This window comes from Ornithorhynchus anatinus, chromosome 1 (assembly GCF_004115215.2).
Source record: "Ornithorhynchus anatinus isolate Pmale09 chromosome 1, mOrnAna1.pri.v4, whole genome shotgun sequence".
Classification (NCBI taxonomy): Eukaryota; Metazoa; Chordata; class Mammalia; order Monotremata; family Ornithorhynchidae; genus Ornithorhynchus; species Ornithorhynchus anatinus.
This window is the reverse complement of record NC_041728.1, coordinates 102335876-102361405: the sequence shown is the minus strand read 5'-3', so window position 1 is coordinate 102361405 and position 25530 is coordinate 102335876. Positions and strand designations below refer to the sequence as shown.

General features: G+C 43.8%; 1 protein-coding gene across 2 annotated transcripts in view; it reads left to right on the top strand.

Annotated features, from left to right (window-relative positions):
• CPB1 (carboxypeptidase B1) overlaps positions 1 to 25530 on the top strand; it is a 66563-nt gene that overhangs the window by 3037 nt on the left and 37996 nt on the right. The window contains exons 2-4 of one of the 2 annotated variants that reach the window (XM_029069139.2): positions 1613 to 1675; positions 19018 to 19225; positions 20291 to 20366. In XM_029069139.2, the coding sequence (XP_028924972.1) occupies positions 19152 to 19225; positions 20291 to 20366 (150 nt within the window). In that variant the 5' untranslated portion in view covers positions 1613 to 1675; positions 19018 to 19151. The remainder of the gene's footprint in view (positions 1 to 1612; positions 1676 to 19017; positions 19226 to 20290; positions 20367 to 25530) is intronic. The other variant, XM_039912390.1, reaches the window with a different exon arrangement.

The window sequence follows — 25530 nt, the reverse complement described above, 5'->3', positions numbered from 1 at the left end:
AAACTCTGGGGTAAATACAAGGCAATCAGGTTGTCCCACAGGGGGCCCACAGTCATAATCCCCATTTTACAGATGAGGTAACTGAGGCACAGAGAAGTTAAGTGGCTTGCACAAGATTACACAGCAGAAAAGGGGCAGAGCCAGGATTAGAACCCACGTCCTCTGCCTCCCAAGCCCATGCTCTTTCTACTGAGCCATGCTGCTTCTCTAATGCCAATCTACTCACTGTACTTCAGTCTCATCTATCTTGCTACCAACCCCTCACCCACAACCTGCCTCTGGTCTGGAATGTACTCCCTCTTCATATCCGAAAGACTGTAACTCTCCCCATCTCCACAGCCTTATTAAAACCATATTTCCTCCAAGAGGCCTTCCCTGACTAAACCTTGTTTTCCTCTTTTCTTTTTTTTTAATGGTACTTGATAAGTGCTTACTATATGCCAAGCATTGTTTTAAGCTCTGGGGTAGTTACAAGTTAATCAGGTGGAACATTATCCCCATCCCACATGAGTTCACAGTCAAAGTAGGAGCAAGATATAATTCCCATTTCACAGATGAGGTAATTGAGGAACTGAGGAAGTTAAATGACTTGTCCAAAGTCACACAGGAGACATGTGGCAGTATCTGGATTAGAACCCGAGTCATCTGACTCCTGGGTCTGTGCTCTTTCCACTAAATCATGCTGCTTTTCATTTATTTATTTATTCATTCATGTAAATGTCTGTCCCCACCTCAAGACTGTAAGCTCATTGTGGGCTGGTAGTATACCTACCAACTCTGTTATATTGTACTCTCTAAAATACTTAGTACAGTATTCTGCACAAAGTAAGCATTTGATAAATGATTGATTGAAAAGGAACTAGACTTGTCCAAAGAGTTACTGTGAATGGCTATTTATCTGTATAATATTATGAACAATGACATTTCTGGGTCAGAGCAATACTCTGTCTAAAAGACTACTGTGTCTCTAACAGTAACCATTTTTCACATGGATCCTCATGATTAAGAATAAGCCATATGGCATTAGTATATGGCTCATCTAGATTCTAAGTATATTGTGGGCAGAGAACATGTCTATCAACTCTGTTATATTATTCTCAACCAAGTGTTTAGTACAATGCTCTGTAAACAATAAGCACTCAATAAATATGATTGATCAATTAGTAATTGTCTCCATCTACATACCTCTAGACTGTAAGCCCATTGTGGACAGGGAAGTTTTGTTTATTTTTATAGTGTACTCTGCACACAGTAAGTACTCAAAAAATACCATTGACTGAATCAATCAAGGACATCTTCATCTTCAGTGCCTTTACTGAACACCTGCAGTTCCTACCATTTGCATCAAGTGTTTGGAAGAGCACAGTAGATTTAATAATCCTTGTCCTGAAAGTGGTAAAGTCTTATGGTAGCAACAGATAGGAGAAAGAAGGTAAAAGGGATACTTATTTCCCCAAGCTTTATAAAATCTTCTAATGCTTTGGGTCTTCACAATTTCTTGTGGTAATAAAATTCATGTGCTTACCTCCACAGGACAAAAAAGGGGTGGCACTTTATCAGGATTTCAAGTGATGCAGTGAATAATGATAACAGATTTTCTCTGTCCATGTAGGAACTACAGACACAGGAGCCTCAGGAAGGGAAACCTTTACCAACCTCTGAGACGGCTTTAAAGGTCTGTGAAATAGCAAGAAGATTGGAAACATGTAAATGCTCTAGATTAGCCATGTGACCTAATGGAAAGCACATGGGCCTGGGAATCAGAAGACCTGGGTTCTAATCTAGCTCTGACACATTCTTACATACATATCTAAATTATATTTTATAAATCACTTATTCATATTAATGTCTGTCTCCCCCTCTAGACTCTAAACTTGCTATTGGCAGGGAGGGTGCTAATTCTGTCATACTGTACTCTTCCAAGGCTCTGCACATAGTAAATGCTCAATAAATACCATTGATTGATTGACCATTGATTGATACCTGCTCTGTGACCTCAGGCAAGTCACTTAACTTGCCTGTGCTTCAGTTCCCTCATCTGCAAAATGGGGATACAATACCTGTTCTCTCTCCTACTTAGACTGGGAGCTTCATGTGGGACCTGACTATCTTGTGTCTACCTCTGTGTTTAATAGAGGGCTGGTTACACAGTAACAAATACCACAACTTTTATCTTTAACAATATTTTCCTGGTTCTAATTCTTCTTAAGGAGAGAAGAGTAAATTTCTAGAGAATATCAATCAATTAAATGGTATTTATTAAGCACCTACTGTATGCAGATGACTATACTAAGTGCTTGGGTTAGTACAGTTAAGTAAATAGGGGAGATTGACAGACACAAGCAATTCACAGAAAGGTGGAGGGGGTGAAAGGAATGAACACTACAGCTACTGAGAATCAATAAATCAACCAATCAATGGTATGTATTGAGGATTTACTCTGCAGAGTACTGTACTGAATGCTTGGGAGAGTATAGTACAAGAGAGTTGCTAAACAAAACCTGCCAACAGATGAGTTTACAGTCTAGAGGAGTATATAGATACTAATATAGATTACAGGATCTGTACATAAATGCTATGGAGCTGAGAATGGGGTGAATATCAAGTGCTTCTGCATAGGTGATATGGAAGGATGAGGGAGCAGGGAAGATGAGGATTTATTTGGGGAAAATCTCTTGAAGAAGATGCAATTTTAATAATGCTTTGGAGGTGGGGAGATAGACAAGGCACAATGAGTGAATTGATATTTGAGGAGTAAAGTGTTCCAGCTGGGTTGTGATGAGAAATCAGTGTGGTAAGGGGAAGAACTGATTGAGTGCTTAAAAGCAGACGGTAAGGAGGTTCTGTTTGATGTGGGGATGAATAGGCAACCACTAGAAATTCTTGAGGAATGGGGATAAGATAATTAAAGGAAGATAAGTAGATAAATAAATAAATGTAAGGTAGGATAATAGAGAAGATATACAAATTCTAAAGACCATTGTTGAGAAGCAGCGTGGCCTAATGGATAGAGTGTGGGCTTGAGAGTCAGAAGGACTTGGGTTCTTATCTCAACTCTGCCACTCATGCTATGTGACCTTGGTTAAGTCACTTAACTTTTCTGGGCCTCAGTTACCTCATCTATAAAATGGGGATTAAGACTGTGAGCCTCATGTGAGACAGGGACTGTGTCTAACCTGATAACCTTGTAACTACCCAGTGTTTAGTCCAGTGTCTGGCATGTAGTAAGTGTTTAGCATACCACAATTATTATTATTGTTGTTGTTATTATTTATTATTATGGAAATGACCTGGGAAGGGAGAGTCAGGTGTTGGTGAGTTAGATTTGGAAGTCACCTCCATAAAGGTGATAACTGGAGCACTGTCAGCAGAGGAGGTAAGAAGTGGAAAAGGAACCAGAAAAAGAGGCTGAAAAGAAGCAATAGAACCAGTAGAAGAGCCAGGAGAGGACTATGTTAGTCAGCCAATTGTATTTATTGAGTGCTTAGTGTGTGCAGAGCACTGGAGGAAACAATATACAATAAACACATCTCCTGCCCACACTGAGCTAACAATGGAGAAGGGGAGTAATAGTCTAGTAAAATCATAGTTGGATAGTGTTTCAGAGAGTAGGGAATGTTCAAGGGAGAAGTCATGGAGGATTAATGTTCCTAACCCAGCTCTGCCACTTGTCTGCTCTGTGAAATTGGACAAGTCATTTCACTTCTCCATGCCTCAGTTACCTCATTTGTAAAATGGGGATTGAGACCATGAGTCCACCTGGGACAGAGACTGTGTCCAACCCGATTTGCTAGCATCCACCCCACTGATTAGTACAGTACCTGGCACATAATAAGCACTTAACAAATGTCACAATTATCTTAAATTTTGTCAAGGAAGAAGAGGTGAGAAGCGGGGTTACCTAATGGAGAGAGGCTGGGCCTGGGTATCAGAAGGACTTGGCTTCTAATCCTTTCTCCATTATTTTTCTGCTGTGTGACCTTGGACAAGTCACTTAACTTCTCTGGGTCTCATTTTCCTCATCTTTAAAATGGGGATTAAGACTGTGAACCCCCTGTGGGACATGGACTGTGTCCAACCTGATTAGCTTGTATCTACTCCAGCACTTAGTAGGTTGCCTGCCACATAGTAAGCTCTTAAAAAATACCTTTTTTTAAAAAAAAAAAGAGATACAGAGTCAACCTCTCCAGGAGAGAATGTGTTTCCTAGGATGAAGTAGCCAGGACTTTTCAGAATGTTGTCAAGGATATAGGGGAGGTGGCTGTAGAGTGTAGCCCCAGAGGTATTTAAGGGTGGAACTGGACTCTGTAACACCTCTCCTCCTCCCCTCCCTACCACATGACAGCTCACTCCTTGGCCAGTGACAAAGCATTCTCCCGCCTACGAGTGTGGGGTTAGTGCAGCAGAGAAGGAGGAAAATCTCTTTGGAGTGATGTCTCCAGCAATCTAAAGTTCTAGTGGAGCCAAGATAGTGTGTCCTAGCAGAAAGGACACTGAAGAAAGAGTCAGGAGGTGTAGGAGGTGTAGGTTCCCTGCAGTCCAGAGAAGCAGCGTGGCTCAGTGGAAAGAGCATGGGCCTAGGAGTCAGGGGTCATGGGTTCTAATCCTGACTCTGCCACCTGTCAGCTGTGTGACTTTGGGCAAGTCACTTAACTTCTCTGTGCCTCAGTTACCTCAGCTGTAAAATGAGGATTAAGACTGTGAGCCCCACGTGGGACAACCTGATTACCTTGTATCCTCCCCAGTGCTGAGAACAGTGCTTGGCACATAGTAAGTGCTTAACAAATACCAACATTATTATTAACTTCCACCAGAATTCCTGGTTGGGATAGACCTGGTGGCTAGGGTATTGTCTCCTCCTTCCTTGCCCATCAGGAGCATCAGCTTGTGGCCACACAACTGCAGCATGGTGGACAGGAAGCCCAGCCCTTGTGGTTCCAACGAGCTTCCTCTCCATAGACACTTCTTGGAGATGAAACCTAGCCAATCAGGCTCTCTTCCCTGTTTCACTTTGGAATTTTGGGAGAACCCTGGGAGGGAACTGAACCCTAAACCTTCACCTCGATTCTATTTAGTTGCCATTGTCTTTACGAGATGTTCTTCCCCCTGACTCTGTTTATTGCCATTGTTCTCGTCTGTCCGTCTCCCCCGATTAGACTGTAAGCCCGTCAAAGGGCAGGGACTGTATCTATCTGCTGCCGACCTGTTCATTCCAAGCGCTTAGTACAGTGCTCTGCACATAGTAAGCGCTCAATAAATACTATTGAATGAATGAATAAACCTTACTGGAGGAGATGTTTGGTCTTCGGTGAACCACCCTGCTCCCAAGATGCATTCAGGAATTGTGGCAGGTCAACCAGTTGTGTGTCAGTGTCCTCCATGATTGACCATTCAGTGGTATTTATTGAAAGCTTACTGTGTGCAGAGTACTGTACTATACTTTCTGACTGCTGCTGCTCTCACTGGTCATGTAAGTTTGATTTGTTTCTCTGGTTGCCATGCTCTTTAATTGGAAACTTCCTTGGAGGCAAGTTATTCTTAAAATTTGTGTTCGGAGTTCTTCCTGGAGCCCGGCCCACAGGGAGACAGTGTAGCAACTTGGTCCAAGCTCATCTCAGCTGCCATGGGTGTGCCCACCACCCTCACTGAGAAGCAACATGGCAAAGTGGATGGAGCACAGGCCTGCGAGTCAGAAGATCATGGGTTCTAATCCAGACTCTGCCACTTGTCTGCTGTGTGACCTTGGCCAAGGCACTTCACTGTGCCAGTTACCGCAACTGTAAAATGGAGATTTAGACCATGAGCCCTATGTGGGAAAGGGACTGTGTCCAACCTGATTTGCTTGTATCCACCACCAGTGCTTAGTACAGTGCCTGACACATAGAAAGTGCTTAACAAATGCCATAATAATAATTATAATTATTATTATTTATTCTCCTCAGAATTGCAGATCATTGACTTCCTCAGACATTTCCAATCTAGGTCCTCTCTAACTCCATCCTGCTTGTCCTCTGTTGTACTCTCCATCTCTTATTGGATTCTCCAAGCACTTAGCACAGCGCTCTGTACACAGTAGGAGCTCAATAAGTACCACTGAGTTATGAATAGATTGTCCTGAGAGGTCTTTACAATACGAAAGAAACAAGTTTAAGGGTCTATGCCATCCATGAGACCTGAATCTATAGCCTGTGGGTAATGGTCAATCCTAAGGGGTTGAGTGACAAGTCTTTTTCAAAGAGATGTTGTTCTTTAAATAACTATACCACTGTACTTTTGGCAATACCAATAAAAGTAGAAACTTCAAACTCATTGTGGGCAAGGAATGTGTCGACCAACTATGTTATATTGTACTCTCACTAGCATTCTGTACAGTGCTTTGCACAGAGTAAGTGCTTCATAACTACTACTGATTGATGCTTCATGCACAAAAAATTGGCGAGTCCCAGTCTAAGATGCCATTAGCAACCATAATAAACTCTTACTGTACATAGTAGAACTGGGCCATCTGCAGCTTTAATATATCACCCAGCAAAATTAAATTTCACCGGACGTGAGGTGCTTCATGCTTCTTTCATGAGGAAGGAGTAAAATATGTTTTGTAGCATAGCATCTGTGCTTTTAAAATCCCAGCCACATTAAATTGGCATAGAGGGATTTTGATTAATGGTATTCTTCATCTCTGGGAAAAAAATGATTGAACACCTACCTTTTCACTCAGTCCATTAGACTATAATATCTATAAAAGCTTTGTGTTGGAGAAATCATCTCTCCCCATTTCCTCCCTCTCTCTGGTCTTTTTGTTTATTTATTTCTCCTTAATCATAAAGCTAAAATGGAAAGAGAATGAATTTCTAAAAGTCTACGTGCTATTATGGAGCTTTGTTAATTTCTTCTAAGCACACTTTGGTGCTCTCTAATTGGAGTGACTCCCACGTGCTCTGTTTTATAGCTCATTCCTCCAGGTAGAGACAATGCCAAATCCCCCACCGGAAGGCCCTCAACATGTAGGAAGCACAGGAAAAAACAAGAACTAAAGAACTCCTTAGGGCCTGTTTCTCTTGGCAACACAAGGAAATCTCTTGGTGAATTTATGATGCCAACATTGGAAGTACCCACAGGCAAAAGGGACCTGGCATATGTGGACATCAAGGTCATGTCTGAACCAGGAATTGGCATGATTCCCAAATGGATGTTTCAGTAAATTCTTTCATTTTAGCCCAATTCACAACAGGGTCAAACGCATGTTCATTTTGCCTGGACCATACTGACCATTCCCAACCTCTGAACCTGCCCTGGATCAGTATGACAAGCAGCATTTCCAGTATTTCCAGATGTTTCCAGTCCCATTCCCTCATCCTGTTGCTGGCCTAAAATGCTGTCAATCATGGACCAATCAGGAAACACAAGTAAGGAAGTTCCTCTAGGCCTGCTGCCACATGGACCAAAAACCAGCTCGCCACTATTATGGCAAATTGTAGTGAATTGTGATGAAAAAAATATAGGAGTGTATATGTCCCTTTCACTGAATTGAACACTAGACTGGGATCTAAACAATTATAATGTTCCAGGGGACAAAAGTAATCCTCTCAGACTCTTTAAACTTTCCCAACTGCTCTTTGGTTTTCTGGCAGCAGTTACTACCTGAAACAAGTGATTTTTAAAAACCCGTTCCTCCTACTAAGAAGGTCTAGTATTTTTATTATAGTATTATTACCAAGTTTAGAAAGCATTTATCTACCTCTGTTGGTCTCTGGGAAAGATAAGGGAAGTCTTGCCCTAGATTCTTGGTCAGAGAAGCTAGCTGAAAATAGAAACCTGAGAGACAGGAAAGAGATTACAACCCCTCCAGTGCCCTTGAAAACCCAGAATGACAAAATTGGGAGGGTTTCATAGGTTTAGTAAGCTTGGCTCTGTGTCAGCACCTAAATACAACTTTTAAAATATATTCCTCTAAGTCTTGTGGGGGGAGAGGGGAGAATCAATCAGTGTTATTTACTGAGGGCTTACTGTGTATAGAGTGCTGTACTAAGTGCTTGAGAGAGTACAACATAACAGAGTTGCAGGACAAGAGTGTTTTTGTCAAGGTCTCTAAGAAAAATGTCATTCAACCCCAGCCAGCCTTGATCTGCAGTCCGTTAGCTGCTGCAGGCCCCCTGAGCAGAGAGGGTCCCACCAGGCAGGGGAGCAGGAGCACAGGGGGGGGGGGGAAGAAAGCAGCTGACAAATCCTTCCGTGTCCAGCATTCTGCACTGGCCACCAGAGAAAGGGCCAATGTTCAGTGGAAAACTCCTTCGTCCACATTTGTTCTTTCCTCGAGAATTTGATCCTCACCTGCTCCACCCTGTCTGAAAACCTGGAACTTATCTCACTACTGATTTTATTGAGGCCAGAGGTCAGCTCATCCCTCAACTCCCTATTTTCAGCATCGATCCATTGATTGATTGATTGATCGAGTAACCAAGGTCTGGGTTTTCAAAGGTAAATGGCTCTCCCACCATAAAGAAGAGGGAAGACGATTCAGTCAAGGATGCATTTTCCCAAGAATGAGATAGCCTCATTGGCTCATAGCAGACAGGCTGAAAATGACAATTGTGAAGCTTTTTGGAGTATTAGACACGTAAATATAATGTATATGTCATTCTGCTTCCAGACAGGAAGACTGGAGGTCGTTACTAGTAAATGACAGTAAATTGGACCAGATGCCAGGTAAATTTGAGCAGCCTTTTAGCTGCATGTCTCATATTCACATGCTCATTAGTATCTTCATTTTTAGGTGTATAACTCAAGACTTTCAATAAAGCACCTAGGAAAGAGAAAAATGGAAAAGGCCCTCCGTAGCAGACTACTGATAGAGGGAGGAGAACCTGGAATCACAAGTGACAGAGTGATTCGGTGACAGCTTAGAGTTTTGTCGAGAAATCATTCTGGCACTTGTGAAATATGAAGCCTTTTTACTTTACCCTGAATTGAGCAATTATCAGATGAAGCCTCCGGCAGCTCCCAGAAGCCCTCTCTGTGTTGGCCTAAGCCTCATGAAAAGAAAAGTGGAGGATATGAAAAGGGATCCTCTAACTCAGACTTACCGGCTATCAACCGATCCCAGAAATCCAGCTGTTAAGGTGTAAGGACAGCAGAGCAGCTATACTGAGAAAAACATTGACTTCGCCACACTGTGTAAATTATTCAAGGCTGATCTTTGACTCCTTAGGGTGTCTTACAGGGCCTCAGTAAACCACAAATGAGAACCAAGTTAGTCTAACAGATTCCCTGATCAATTTTCTGCTACTCAGGTCAAAACCTCCCAGCTCTCCATTTCACATCACAACTGTGCATAGCATTTTTATACATTTTGTTTTATGTATTGAATTATTTAAACTCACTCCCCCTTCAGTAAATTAATTTTCATCTGTCTCCCTATTAGTTAACTTCTTGAGGCACTAACATGCCTTCAACATCTGTTGTACTCTCTGAAGCACCTAATATAGTTTTCTGCCCACTGTCGGTACTCTATGAGTACTCAGGAGAAGCAGCGTGGCTCAGTGGAAAGAGCACGGGCTTTGGAGTCAGAGGTCATGAGTTCGAATCCCAGCTCTGCCACTTGTCAGCTGTGTGACTGTGGGCAAGTCACTTAACTTCTCTGTGCCTCAGTTACCTCATCTGTAAAATGGGGATTAAGACTGTGAGCTCCACGTGGGACATCCTGATTCCCCTGTGTCTACCCCAGCGCTTAGAACAGTGCTCGGCACATAGTAAGCGCTTAACAAATACCAACATTATTATTACTATTATTATTATTAATTGATTGCTTTTTGACTTATCAATGATATTTATAAAGCACTTACTGTATGAGGAGCACTATTACTACAAAGTATAATGCTAACTGTGGTATTTGTTACACACTCATTATGTGCCAAGCACTGTACTAAGTGTTGGAGTAGATACAAGATAATCAGGTTGGACATAGTGCCTATCCTGCATGGGGTTCACAGTCTAAGTAGAGGTAATAGGATTTAATCACCATTTCACAGATGAAACTGAGGCACAGAGAAGTCAAGTGACTTGCCCAGGGCCATAGAGCCGACAAGTGGTAGAGCCAAGATTAGAATTCAGGTCCTCCGATTTCCAGGCCTGTGATCTTTCCACTAGTACAAGCAGTGTCCCAGAAATGCAGGTGCTCATGTGGAAATATATGATCAAAAACATCTAAGCAAAATCCAGGCCCCTCTGAGATCCATAGCTACTCTTTTGTTCTGCATTGCTGCCGGTTTCTTCCCCTGTAGTGCATCTATTCTGAGACTACACATCTTAACTTAATCACACCTCAGAAGTTATTGGAAGAGCCCATCAAGTGAACGGTCATTTTATTCCTTTGATCTGCCTGTTAAGTGGCCTGTTTAAAACCACTCATTAAATGATTATGCAATTTGATGAAGCCAATATATATTCTCTTGGGCCCTCAAACAAATGTTTAAAGAAAATAAATGGCTTTACCCACACCCAAAAAAACTTTCTGTTCATATGCAATCATGCTAATCACTGTGAGAATTCAAGCATCCAGATTCCACAAAGTTCTGCCAAACGAGAATGCGGGCATGGCCAAAAAGATTATTTTTCCCAGGGCAGCTGGGAGACGGGACTAGCAGTTTCTGGCTCCCAAAGTTTAAATCCAGCCTACATGGCATTTCACCAGTGATTTGAGGTTGGCTTAGTTCTCACTCTGTGTGTGGGGGGGGGGGGGGAACCCTTAAAGATTTAAACCCACAAGAATTTTCTACCAATATGCCAAAGACATCCAAGTCCTCCTGGTCCATGTAGACAGGACCACAGTTTAACTTATGTTTATTCTTCCTTCGCTTAGAGGAAAGAAGAGCTTTGCCCTTAAAGGGGCCATGTGAAATCTGACAAAGCAACTTTGGGGAAGTTGGTAATTTAAGAACAGGAATTTCAGAGGACTTGCAGATGATAGAACCAGAGAACTTTCTCACAAATGGAAATGTAGCAGGCTTAACTTGGAGGGGCCCTGAGAGAAGTAATGATCTTTTCCCAGAAGAAGAGAATAAAATTATGGTGGCCTATGTGGCTTTATACAGTTCTGCTCACAATTATGCATTAGACAATTTACCCCTTGTCGATGAGCTTCTAAACCATGCTGGGCTGCTGCAGCTGGAGAAATGAGTACATGCTGGTTTTTCTTCTGTTCCTTTTCTTTCTTTTTTTTTTTGGTAAACAACAAACAACAAAAATTTCTCTATTTCTCTTTTGTGGAGTTCCTTGTTCCATCCAGGAAGAGGCAAGATGGCACAGATGAACAATTTGTCCAGTGCTTTTAAAAAGGCCTCCCTTCATTGATCGGCCTTATTCTACAAGCTGCTAGTCATAAAATCAAGGCAACAGATGGCCCACCTAAATTTAATTTGCTATCTGATCTATCCTCGTGCTGGCCGTTTTGTGAGGCAGATATGGACCATCTATCTGATGCCATTTGAAAAAACAAAACCACCCTTAGAACAAGTTCATCAGATGAGGTGACTTGTGCCCATTAATCTGGTATGTAAACCCTCTTCATTGTGTTATCGGCTTCCCAACAAGTAGCAGTCAAGAATGGAATGGAAACAGTCAAGAGCCCTGGTATTTCATGATATTCAGAACTTGTGTGGTTAACGGCAGCCATTGGGTACTTGACTGATTTGAGAAAGGTATAAAAACAATCTTAATCGGTCTTCCATTTATTCTGTGCTTCCTGGTGTTCCACCACAAAATGCCATTTGCCTCCATCTGATAATTTCTTGTAATCATCCATTTGTGGTGGGGGAAGGGATTTAGCAGGCTAATTGCTACATGAGTTCAAAACTCCTTGTGTTGGGGAAAGCAGGGCTCTGAAACTGACTGGTAATTCCAGAATCTGCCTGATTTCAGTCAGGTGGAAATCGAGTCCCTTATGAACAACTAGAAATGTAAATCTCATGGACCTCCTTTCCAGCTGTTTCATGTAGGGCAATTTACCACCCAAAGACAACGTAGCATTCCACTGACAGAATTCACATGTGATCCTTCAGAAAGCTAAAACACACTGGACTGACACTTTAAATCCCCATATGGCTCAAATACCTCAAATGAGAGCATATAAGGATGAGATTGACTGCCACAGCTGTCTTCTGACTGTGCACAGATAAATTCTAATGTCCTCTGGTCAGAGAAGGGGAACCCCGACCCATTGGAACCTTTTCTTTTATTTTAAACAGTATTTAGGTCCCCCCTCAGGGTCACACCTGGAGAGTTCACAGGACTCTACCAATCTCGACTACAGGAAGGAGAATCAGGCAGAGACATATCCATTCCATTCCTAGCTAGCAGTGGCTAGCAAGTGTTAGGCAATCTGCTGCAAGTCAAAACTCACCTGTGCTAGGCAGCAATGGCATGGGAGAGAATCAAGGACAAAGACTCAAGTTTTCTGCGTGGAAGGAGGCAATGGTAAACCACTTCCATATTTTTACCAAGAAAACTCTATGGCTACACTACCAGAAGGATTGCAGATGGAGGTGGGGCATTTTGGGAGAGATGTGTCTGTGGCATCACTATAGGGTTGAGGACAACTTGATGGCATAAGACAAGATTTGTTAAGTGCTTAATGTGTGCCAGACACTATACTAAGCAGTGGGATAGATACAAGATAATCAGGTTAGATGCAGTCCATGGCCCACATTGGACTCACAGATTTAATCCCCATTTTACAGATGAGGTAACTGAGGCACAGAAAGTTAAATGAGTTGTCCAGGGCCACACAGCAGACAAGTGGCAGAACCAGAAATAGAGCCCAGTCCTCCTACTCCCAGGCACATGCTCTCTCTACTAAACTACACTGCTTCATTTAATGTCTAGTGTACACTTAGATTGTATAAATCCATAGATAACTTGTCTTAATAGCATTATAAGACTGAAACACACACATATTCCAAAAGACTCTAAACATTTTAGGAAGGGAATGTGTTTGCCAATTCTGTTGTGTCACACTCTCCCAAGTGCTTACTACAGTGCTCTGCACCTAGTGAGCATTCAATAAATACCATTGATGATGAAATCCCAAGTTTTTTCAAACTGGGAACACAAACATGCCCATTCATTAGTTGGAATCAACATTCTTAAATGGCATTATTGATGGCATAATCAATCTTCTTAGCGCTTGCCTTTGGAAACTAACTTTAAGACTGAACCAAAATGAAGCAGAGTCCACTGGAGCTGTTCAAAGTACAACGAATAGTTTGGGGAAGGAAAGTATCCAACAGGGAAAATCAAATAAAATTCCAGCTCATCAGCTTTTATAGTCAAACAGCAGTATAGAATACTGGGCAGACAAATGGCTGTCCTTGAATTCCTTTTAAACCAGTAACTTGCAAACCATGGGAAAAGATTTTTTCCCCACAGCTGCACTAAGCTTTGAAATTTGACCTCTGTGTCTAAAAAACCTGGACTTTCTTTCTAGCTGAGTTTCCTTCTCAACAGGTAGCAACACTGGTATGCCAACATGAGTTATAATTTATTCATTTAGGTATTCTTTCAAAGCCAAAAGGAAATGAAAAATCTGTTTTGAAATCCAGACTCTCCCACTGCCTGAGACCACTCAGTTTAAAAGAAAAAAAATACATCCCTGAAAATGATGGGAAGTTAGAACACGGTCACTTAGACTCAAAAAGCTTTCTAGGAGATGTTAAGCCCTCTCTCCTGTCTTGACTTATTGCCTCTCACAAGGGATTCAGGCTCAGTTAGAAGGTATTCATAATGCCTGTTTGGTAGCCTGCTGCTGTCTAAAAGAAGCAGCATAACCAATTCACTCTTGACTACCCATCCTACACATGCTAATCAATCACAACATGCCTGCTATTTTAATTAGCTCAAAAATGCCAAGCAGAAGAACATTTGCAGTTTCCAAATAGTTTGCATGATTAAAGATGCTTTTCTTGTCACAATAAAGAAACTCAAACTGATGAGTCAAATGTGGAGGGTTGATTGGAAATAAGTCTGTGTTTATCTCCGGATTCTTCAAAATAAATGTTCTACAGTTCAAAAGCCAAGTGTGATTTCCCCCATTCTGGCTCCTACAGCCAAGGAAGAAAACATGTTGTGAGAGTGTAAGAAAGCAGTCTGAGACTTGTTGGATTGTAGAGAGAGTAGAAAATTTCAAAATTTACTTGAAAAATAAAATCCAAGGTACACTTTCTCATTCCTGACAGATTCCCTGACAAATTGCAGGGCCACAAAATGCACTCCATACTTTCTATGCATATGAAAAGCAGCATGGCCCCGTGAAAAGAGTGCAGGCCTGGGAGTCAGAGGACCTGGGTTCTAATTCCAGCTCTGCCATGTACCTGCTATGTGACTTTGGACAGGTTACTTAACTTCTCTGTGCCTCAGTTCCCTCCTCTGCAAAAATGGGGATTAAATATTTGTTTACCCACCTACTTAGATTGTGAACCCTATGTGGGACCTGACTATCTTGTGTCTACCCCAGCATTTAGTACAGTGCTGGACACAAAACAAGAGCTTAATGAATACCCCATTTAGTATTATTATCATTGTTGTTATTATTATTACTATTACTATTGTTGTTGTTGTTATTATTATATGCTCTGCACCATCCAACCACTGGGTCATCATAGCTCAAGAACAAAATATTCCAGGGCCCCTTGTGTCCAGATTTCTTCCATAAGACTCCTGTAGTTTTCCATATGAGTTCTCTCCCTTTTTTTTTTAATGGTATTTGTTAAGTGCTTACCACGTGCCAAGAAATGTTCTAAGTGCCAGAGTAGATACAAGCTAATCAGTTTGGACACAGTACTTGTCCCACATGGGACTCAGGGTCTTAATCCCCATTTTACAAATGAGATAACTGAGGCACAGAGAAGTTAAGTGATTTGCCCACGGTTACAGAGTAGACAAGTGGCAGAGTGGGAGTTAGATCCACAGGCCCATATTCTATCCACTAGGCCACAATGCTCTCCCATGAACACTGAATGGACAAGAGCTCACTGGAGTTTCTGAAATATTTTTCCTGGTCTATTGATAATACCGTTGTTGGGTAAGGATTATCCTATTTGTTGCCAAATTGTACTTTCCAAGCACTTAGTACAGTGCTCTGCACACAGTAAGTGCTCAAAAAATATGATTGAATGAATAATAATGACAATATTTGTTAAACACACATGTCAAGCACTGCTCTAAGCGCTGGGGGAGATAAAAGCTAATCATGTTGGATTAGCTAATCATGTAGGTCCATGACCCACATGAGACTCACAGCATTAATCCCCATTTTACAAATGCAGTAACTGAGGCACAGAGAAGTGGAGTCACTTGCCCAAAGTCACACAGCCAACATGTGGCAGAGTCGGGATAAGAACCCAGGTCCTCATGACTCCCAGACCTGTACTCTATCCACTTAAAACACGCTACTTCTCAATGTCCAGGTGGCGAAGTCATAGACACAATTCATTTCCTTTTTAGTTCCGTGCCTCTTCTAATTGATCAAATAATACTCTTGGGTTCTAAAGAGACGAACTGTGAGGCTGTGCTAGCCTTTTCACAGTACCAGCCTCCTTATGTTCCCAAAATCAATGCTGATGCCAGATTTTCTTCCTGAATTATTGCTCAGCATAAACTTCTCCACTCCTCTGAAATTCTCATCTTCCTCCACCTCAAACAAAAACCCCTTACCATTGACTTTTAGGCTCTCCACCTGCTCTCTCCTTGGTTCTCTTCTCCTACTCTTCCCCAGCTTGAACTTTTTATATCCTCCCTTGCCTAACTTCCAACCCCTCCTAAAATCCCACTTCCTATAACAAACCTTCTGCAACCATTCATTCAATAGTATTTATTGAGCGCTTACTATGTGCAGAGCACTATACTAAGCGCTTGGGATGAACAAGTCGGCAACAGATAGAGACAGTCCCTGCCGTTTGACGGGCTTACAGTCTAATCGGGGGAGACGGACAGACAAGAACAATGGCAATAAACAGCGTCAAGGGGAAGAACATCTCGTAAAAACAATGGCAACTAAATAGAATCAAGGCGATGTACAATTCATTAACAAAATAAATAGGGTAACGAAAATATATACAGTTGAGCGGACGAGTACAGTGCTGTGGGGATGGGAAGGGAGAGGTGGAGGAGCAGAGGGAAAAGGGGAAAATGAGGCTTTAGCTGCGGAGAGGTAAAGGGGGGATGGCAGAGGGAGTAGAGGGGGAAGAGGAGCTCAGTCTGGGAACGCCTCTTGGAGGAGGTGATTTTTAAGTAGGGTTTTGAAGAGGGAAAGAGAATCAGTTTGGCGGAGGTGAGGAGGGAGGGCGTTCCAGGACCGCGGGAGGACGTGACCCAGGGGTCGACGGCGGGATAGGCGAGACCAAGGGACGGCGAGGAGGTGGGCGGCCGAGGAGCGGAGCGTGCGGGGTGGGCGGTAGAAAGAGAGAAGGGAGGAGAGGTAGGAAGGGGCAAGGTGATGTAGAGCCTTGAAGCCTAGAGTGAGGAGTTTTTGTTTGGAGCGGAGGTTGATAGGCAACCACTGGAGTTGTTTAAGAAGGGGAGTGACAGGCCCAGATCATTTCTGCAGGAAGATGAGCCGGGCAGCGGAGTGAAGAATAGACCGGAGCGGGGCGAGAGAGGAGGAAGGGAGGTCAGAGAGAAGGCTGACACAGTAGTCTAGCCGGGATATAACGAGAGCCCATAGCAGTAAGGTAGCCGTTTGGGTGGAGAGGAAAGGGCGGATCTTGGCGATATTGTAGAGGTGAAACCGGCAGGTCTCGGTAACGGATAGGATGTGTGGGGTGAACGAGAGGGACGAGTCAAGGATGACACCGAGATTGCGGGCCCGAGAGACGGGAAGGATGGTCGTGCCATCCACGGTGATAGAGAAGTCTGGGAGAGGACCGGGTTTGGGAGGGAAGATGAGGAGCTCAGTCTTGCTCATGTTGAGTTTTAGGTGGCGGGCCGACATCCAGGTGGAGACATCCCGGAGGCGGGAGGAGATGCGAGCCTGAAGGGAGGGGGAGAGGACAGGGGAGGAGATGTAGATCTGCGTGTCATCTGCATAGAGATGGTAGTCAAAGCCGTGAGAGCGAATGAGTTCACCGAGGGAGTGAGTGTAAATGGAGAACAGAAGAGGGCCAAGAACTGATCCTTGAGGAACTCCAACAGTTAAAGGATGGGAGGGGGAGGAGGCTCCAGCGAAGGAGACCGAGAATGATCGGCCAGAGAGGTAAGAGGAGAACCAGGAGAGGACAGAGTCCGTGAAGCCAAGGTGAGATAAGGTATGGAGGAGGAGGGGATGGTCGACAGTGTCAAAGGCAGCAGAGAGGTCAAGGAGGATTAGAATGGAGTAGGAGCCATCGGATTGGGCAAGAAGGAGGTCATGGGTGACCTTAGAGAGAGCAGTCTCGGTAGAGTGGAGGGGACGGAAGCCAGATTGGAGGGGGTCTAGGAGAGAATGGGAGTTAAGGAATTCTAGGCATCGATTGTAGACGACTCGTTCTAGGATTTTGGAAAGGAAGGGTAGTAGGGAGATAGGACGATAACTGGAGGGGGAAGTGGGGTCAAGAGCGGGTTTTTTTAGGATGGGGGAGATGTGGGCATGTTTGAAGGCAGAGGGGAAGGAGCCCTTGGAGATTGAGTGGTTAAAAATAGAAGTTAAGGAAGGGAGGAGGGCAGGGGCGATGGTTTTAAGAAGGTGAGAGGGAATGGGGTCCGAGGCGCAGGTGGAGGGGGTGGCACTTGCAAGGAGGGAGGAGATCTCCTCTGAGGATACTGCAGGGAAGGATGGGAAAGTAGGGGAGGGGGTTGGTGGGGGGGAGGGGAGAGGCGGAGGGGTGACTTTGGGGAGCTCAGACCTGATCATGTTGATTTTCGTGAGGAAATAGGTGGCCAGATCATTGGGGGTGAGAGATGGGGGAGGGGGAGGAACAGGGGGCCTAAGGAGAGAGTTAAAGGTCCGGAACAATCGGCGGGGGTGATGGGCATGGGTGTCGATGAGGGAGGAGAAGAAGCTAGCAACAACCACGAAGCCATCTCAGGGAATATGTCTGTTAATTGTTGTATCATATTCTCTCCAGCACTTAGTACAGCACTCTGCACACAGAAAGCGCTCAATAAATACGAGTGACTGACTGACTCTAGCACTTATGTAGGTATTTATTCATGTCCAGTATTTTTATCCTCAGCACTTGTGTATTTGTGTATATTCAATTGTACATTCCATTATTCATTCTAATCCCACTATTTGTAAATATTTTTTTATGACTGTCTCCACAACAAGAACGTAAGCCCTTCGCGGGCAGGGATCACATCTTGAGTATCTGTCATGCTTTGCCAAGTGCTCTGTGCTATGTATTACACCCAGGGGGCACTCAATAAATATGATGGATGGATTGAGGTGTTGGGGGTTAGATTGAAGGGTAAATGATGAGGGGGTCTGAGGAAAAAGGAGACAGACTAGTGTTTCCTCTAGACTGTAAGCTTGTTGTGGGCAGGAAATGTGTCTGCCGTTGTACTGTACTCTCCCAAGCACTCAATACAATGCTTGGCAAGTAGTAAGCGCTCAGTAAATATGACTGAATGAATTAATGAAGGGATAAAACAAGAAATGATTATGAGTGTTTCACAGGTCTCAGCAACTTGGCTCAGTTGCTCCATCTCTGACTGACAGCATTTCTGACCACATTGCCAGCATTCCTGATCCCAAATCTCATTTTAGTTCATTTCTGCAGGACCAGTCTTTGCCTGGGAAAAGCCTACTCATGGGGTTAAGGGTCCCCCGCAAATGATGGAGATGCCATCCTGGGCCTCACCTTCCACCAGTGTGGAAAATAGGACACGTCAGAGGAAGGCGCTTAGCCAGTGCAAATTACCCTCCTGGGAAGTAAAATGCTTTTAGCCCTGATGGTGTTCCCTCCAGAACATTCAAGGTCAAACCAGAGGATGTTTGCTCTGGGGCCACAGGTGCAGAGAGTGAGAGATAAACTGCCCAACTTTCACCAGGTTAACAGTGCTGCAAGGCCAGAAAGGTCATCAATCATGCCTTGAGTGACACAGTCTCCTGAGGAAAGAGGAAAGTGAATGGGCTGGGCTATAAAAGCCAGCGAGCCCCGTTGGTCGACGTGCAAAGGAGCAACATGCTGGCCCTGCTGCTGATCCTCGCCACCGCTGCCTTGGCTTCGGCCAACATTTCTGCTGAAAATTTCAATGGGTAAGACTGCAATCCTTAACTGGAGGGGGCCTTCTCATTGCCTGCCCGAATGAACCATCCCAATCAACTGGTAATCACCTGGCCTATTGAAATGAGAGGACCTGGGTTCTGATCCCAGCCCTACCACTTGCCTGCTATGTGAGTTTGTGCAAGTCACTTATATTCTCTGTGCCTCAGTTTTCCCATCTGAAAAATGGGGATTCAATACCTGTTCTCCCTCCTACTTACAATGTGATCCCCTTGGGGGAATGTGTCCCACCTGATTACTTTGTGTCTGTCCAAGCACTTAGTTCAGTGCTTGGTAAATAATAAATACATGAAAAGTGCTTAGAGAAGCAGCATGGTCTAGTGTAAAAAGTATAGACCGGGGAGTCGGAGGATCTGGGTTCTAATTCTGGCTCAGCCAATTGCCTATTGTGTGACTTTAGGCAACCTACATAACTTTTCTGTGCCTCAGTTACCTCATCGGTAAAATGGACATTGGGACAGGGGATATTGTGTGGGACAGGGACTGTGTCCAACCTGAATATCTTGGTCCCATGTCAAATCTATCTTGTATGAGAAGCAGTGTGGTCTAGTGGCAAGAGCATGGGCTTGGGAGTCAGAGGTCATGGGTTCTATTCTATAATAATTATAATATTAGAACAGTGCTTAGAACAGTGCTTTTTTTCCAGTGGTATTTGTTAAGCACTTACTATGTGTCAAACACTGTTCTAAGCACTGGGGTAGGTACAAGTTAATTATGTCCGACACAGTGCCTGTCCCTCACAAGGATCACAGTCTAAGTAGGAGGGAGAACAGGTATTTAATCCCCATTTAAAGTTGAGGAAACTGACACATAGGGAAGTTAAGTGAGTTGCCCAAGGTCACACAACAAGCATTTGGCAGAGCTGGGACTAGAACCCAGGTCCTGTGACTCCCAAGCCCATGTTCTTTCCACTAGACACACTGGTCCTCATGTGCTTGACACAGAGTAAGTACTTAACGGATATGATTATTATTGTTACTGTTACTATTTTTATTAAATGTTCCCTTCTATTTGTGCTGCAAACCCTGTTCCTGTAGGGAGAAGGTGTTCCGGGTGAATGTCCAAAATGAGGAGCAGGTGAAATTGATCAATGACTTGGCCAATACCATGCAGGTAAATGACCATTTGGTGTTTCTACCTTTTCTTTTATCCCTACATTAAAAGCCTAAGTAACAACCTCATTCTCATAAATCAAATGAAAGTATGGTACAGTGTGGCCCAGATGACCCCAGATTATTTGAGCTTACCCAAATTGGGCATTGCCATAAAATCACTGAGGCTATAATTGAGTCCTACATTTTTTCATAGCTGATAGCATCATGCCTTGCTGTTTAAATCAGTCAATCTGTGGTAATTACTGAACCCATATTGTATGCAGAGCATTGTACTAAATGCTTGGGAGTGTACAATATAATAGAGTTGGTAGATACAACTCCTGCCCACAAGGAGTTTGCATTGTAGAGGAGGAGACAGGGATTAAAATAAATTACAGATGAAATGATGAGTCAAAAGATATATATGTATGTTGTGGGTTGTGGTGAGTATCAAAGTTCTAAAGGGATCCAGACCCAATTTCATAGACAATGCAGAGGTGAGGGGAAATAGAATGGGGAAATGAGGATTTAGTCTGGAAAGGCCCCTAGAAAGAGATAGGATTTTGGGACGGCTTTGAAGATGGAAAGAGTTTTGGTCTGTCAGATATTAAGGAGGAGAGAATTCCAGGCCAGTGGGAGCACACGGGCAAGGGCTTGGCAGTGAGACAGACAAGCTAGAGATACAGTGAATAAGGTTGGCATTTGAGGAGTGAAGTGCGTGGACTGGGTTGTAGTAGGAGATTAAGGAAACAAGGTTGGAGCGGGAGAACTGGCCAAGTGCCTTAAAACCAATGGTAAGGAATTTCTTCTTGATGTGGAGATGGATAGATTTTGAGTAGTGGTGAGACATGGATGTAATTTTTTTTTTTTTTTAGAAATACAATTCAGGCAGCAAAGTGAAATATGGATTGGAGAGGGGAAGGGCAAGAGGTATAAAAGTCAAGTATGTCTGAAAGCAAAAGTCAAAAAGGTGTGGATCTGGAAAAGATCCAGAGAGGCAATCGGATCCAGTGGTCTGCCTCCAGGTAGGGGACAGACTATATGACCCCAGAGAGAGGGGCATCAGTCTTCCTTTAAAGATCTCCAGGGATGGTGACCAAGACATTTTTCCCCATGTCACTCCTGAGCTGTCTCTTCTCCAGGCTAAAAACCCTAATCACTTTAACATTTCCTCGAACCAGTTTCCACTTTTTAAAATAATTTTGGAGGCTTTTCTTCAAGACCCTCTCTGGTTTCTCTAAACCCATGGAAGCAAGCAGAAAAACTTCCCAATTCTTAGGTCAGGTGGGTAGAGCACAGGTCTGGGAATCAGAAGGACTCGGGTTCTAAACCTGGCTCCGCCATGTGTTTTTTGGGGGGAGGGGTTCATTTCTTCCCATCAGCTCTGTGGCTGCCAAGATCACTGGTCAGGAAAGTAGAATTATCTGTAGGAGGATGCCTGGTATTTTTAATTATCTGGAGAAGCGGAGGGGGTCTGCACTGACAATCATGCAGTAAGGAACAGGCACTATTCCTGGCTCCCGCTCCTTAGGAATATATAAATCCCAAGAAGCATGGATTTACATCGAGAAGCAGATTGGCCTAATGGAAAGAGCACAGGGCTTGGTCAGAGGACATGAGTTCTAATCCCATCTCTGCCAATTGCTTGCTGTGTGACCTTGGGCAAGTCACTTAACTTCTCTGTGCCTCAGTTACCTCATCTGTAAAATGAAGATTAAATCCTCTTCCCTCCTACTTAGATTGAGAGCCCCTTGTGGGACAGGAACTGTGTCCAAACTGATAAACTTGCATGTACCCCAGCGCTTAGAACAGTGCTTGATACATAAGTAAATGCTGAACAAATACCATTTTAAAAGACAAAAAAAAACCCTTTACAGGCTCCCAAGTGGACCTTTAAGGAACAAATGCTCCTCTTTTGCACTTTTCAGAGTGATATTGTGAGGAATAAACAAGTTATACAAGTAATATATGGACATGAAGCCCAGGAGAAAATTGTAGCTGGTTTCTGGGGTCCAGTGTTCAGGAGCAGGCCAGGTTTGGGGGGTGCCCAGGACAAGAGAGTGAAATTGAAAAGGAGGAAAGGCTTAAGGAATAGAAGTTCCTTTGCGCCTGCGGGGTCCTGACTCTCCCAGCCGACCCTGGAGACCAAGCTCTGCTCCTAACCAGGCCTGGCTTGGATCCCTTGCTGTTGTTGTAGCTAGAGATTGAGCCAATTTAGAGAGCACTTGGGAGTGCTCCAGGGAATGCCTCCAGAGTCATTTAAGAAGTGTTCATTAGCTGCGGGGTATCTGTTACAAGTCAAAACTATGGATTGTTGTAATATTTTCAATGTTCCAGTGCACTCGTGTAAGTGACCCCTGTAAGGCTAATTCAATAAGTTAGTTAAGTAGAAGGCCGATGAACTCCCTACGGCTGTCTAGGACAAGCCCTGGGATCTTTGATGGGCAGGGAATTTGGAAGTGAGCCCCACTCCCTCCAAGTCTCTTACTCAGACTCAGCCCAGCCAGCAACCTCCACAACCACAAACAACCCAGCTACCACCTAGTTATTATTATAATGGTCTGGAAGTCTCTCCCCCTCCATATTTACCAGCCACCACTCTCCCCACCTTCAAAGGCTTGTTAAAGTCACATCTCCTCACGGCGATCTTCCCCCTTTAAGCTTTTCCCCTACTCCCTCTCCTTCTGCATCATCTCTGCTCTTGGGACTGCTCTTTTTGGGAATTTGGTATTCATCCCACCCTCAGCCCCACAGCACTTATGTACTCTAAGTTATTTATTTATATTAATGTTTGTTTTCCCCTCTAGACTGAAAGTTCCCTTTCAGAAGAGAATGTGCCTGCCAACTCTGCTAAAATAATAATAATAATAATTTTGGTATTTTTTAAGCACTTACTATGGGCCAAGTACTGTTCTAAGCACTGGGTAGATACAAGGTAATCAGATTGTCCCATGTGGGGCTCACAGTCTTAATACCCATTTTCCAGATGAGGTAACTGAGTCACAGAAAAGTTAAGACTTGTCCAAAATCACCCAGCTGATAAGTGGCAGAACAGGGATTAGAATCCATGACCTCTGACTCCCAAGACCGGGCTCTTTCCACTGAGCCACGCTGTTGTATTCTTCCAAGTGCTTAGTACAGAGCTCTGCACAAAATAAACATTCAATGAATACCATTGATTGATAGATAATGGTATCTACTAAATGCTTACTACGCGCTGAGGACTGTGATCCAAGATAATCAGATCAGCTACAGTCTTGATTCTAGTCAGGGCTCACAATTTTAGAGGAAAGATAAAAGTTATCTCCATTGTACAGATGAGGAAATCAATCAATCTTATTTATTGAGTGATTATGGTTTACAGAACACTGTACTAAGGCTTGAGAGAATGCAATATAACAATGTAACAGACACATTCCCTGCCAATAATGAGGTAAAACTCTAGAGGTGGGAACAGACATTAATATAAATAAATTACAAATATGTACATAAGTGCTGTGGGGTGAGGGTGGAGTGAAAGGGAGCAAATCAGGATAATGCAGAATAGAGTGGGAGAAAAGGAAATAAAGGCTTAGTCAAGAAAGTCCTCTTGGAGGAGATGTGCCTTCAATAAGTCTTTGAAGGTGGGGAGAGTAATTGCCTGTCATATGTGTACAGGGAAGGCGTTTTAGGCCAAAGGCAGGATGTGGATGATGAGATTGAGGTACAGTGAGCAGGTTGGCATTTCAGGAGGGAAATATGCCTGCTGAGCTACAATTACTAGGAGAGTAGCAAGGTGAGGTAATCAATCAATTAATCAATCATATTTACTGAACACTTACTCTGTGCAGAGCACTGTACTAAGCACTTGGAAAGTACAATACAGCAATAGAGACAATCCCTGCCCACAACAGGCTTACAGTCTAGGGAGGGGAGGCAGACATCAAGCAAACAGGCATCAGTATAAATAAATAGAATTATAGATAATACGTTTATATATGTGTTGTGGTGGGAGAGAAAAGGGAGCAAGTCGAGGGGAGATGGAAGGGAAGCGGAGCTAAGGAAAGTTGGGGCTTAGTCTGTTAAGATCTCTAGAGGAGCGAAGTGTGTGGGCTGGGATGTAGAAAGAGAGAGGGAGGTGAGGTAGGAAGGGGCAAGGTGATGGAGAGGTAATTGAGTGCTCTAAAGCCAATATGAGGAGTTTTTGTTTGATGTGGAGGTGGATGGGCAACCACTGGAGGTTCTTGAGGAGTGGGAAACCTGGACTGAATGTTTTTGTAGAAAAATGATCCCGGCATCAGAATGAAGTATGGCCCGGAGTGGGGAGAGACAGAATGCAGGGGGGTCAGTGAGGAGGCTGATATAGTAATTAAAGTGGGATAGGATAAACGCTTAGATTAACTTGGTAGCAATTTGGATGAAGATGAAAGAGTGGAAACTGAAGCACTGAGAGGTGAAGTCCCTTGTGTAGGTCAGTGACAGAGCTGGTCTCTTGATTCCCAGCCCTGTGTTTCATCCGCTAAGCCATACTACAAACTCAACTGGAAACCTCACCTTACCAGCCCCAGTAGCTAGGGGGGCTTCATTCATTCATTCAATCATATTTACTGAGCGCTTACTGTGTGCAGAGCACCATACTAAGCGCTTGGAAAGTACAGTGCATCAATAAAAAGAGACAATCCCTGCCCACAACGGGCTCACATTCTAGAGCGGGGAGACAGACATCAATATAGGTAAACAGGCATCAAGATAAATAAATAGAATTATAGATATATACATAAGTGCTGTGGGGCAGGGGCGAGGCGGAGCAAAGAGAGCAAGTCGTGGTGACGCGGAAGGGAAGAGGAGCTGAGGAAGAGGAGGGCTTAGTCTGGGAAGGCCTCTTGGAAGAGGTGTGGCTTCAGTAGGGCTTTGAAGGAGGAAAGAGTGGTTGACTGGTGGATTTGAGCAGGGAGGGTGTTCCAGGCCAGAGGTAGGACGTAGGCCAGGGGTCAATGGCAAGGCAGGTGAGAATGAGGCACAGAGAGAAGGTTGTGCCAGAGGAGCAGAGTGTGCAGGCTGGGGTGTAGAAGGAGAGAAGGGAGGTGGGTAGGAAGGGCCAAGGTGATGGAAAGCTTGGATGAAGCCACAAGGAGAAGGGGATGGTCGAATATGTCAAAGGCAGCTGAGAGGTCTAGGAGGATTAGGATAGAGTAGGAGTCATT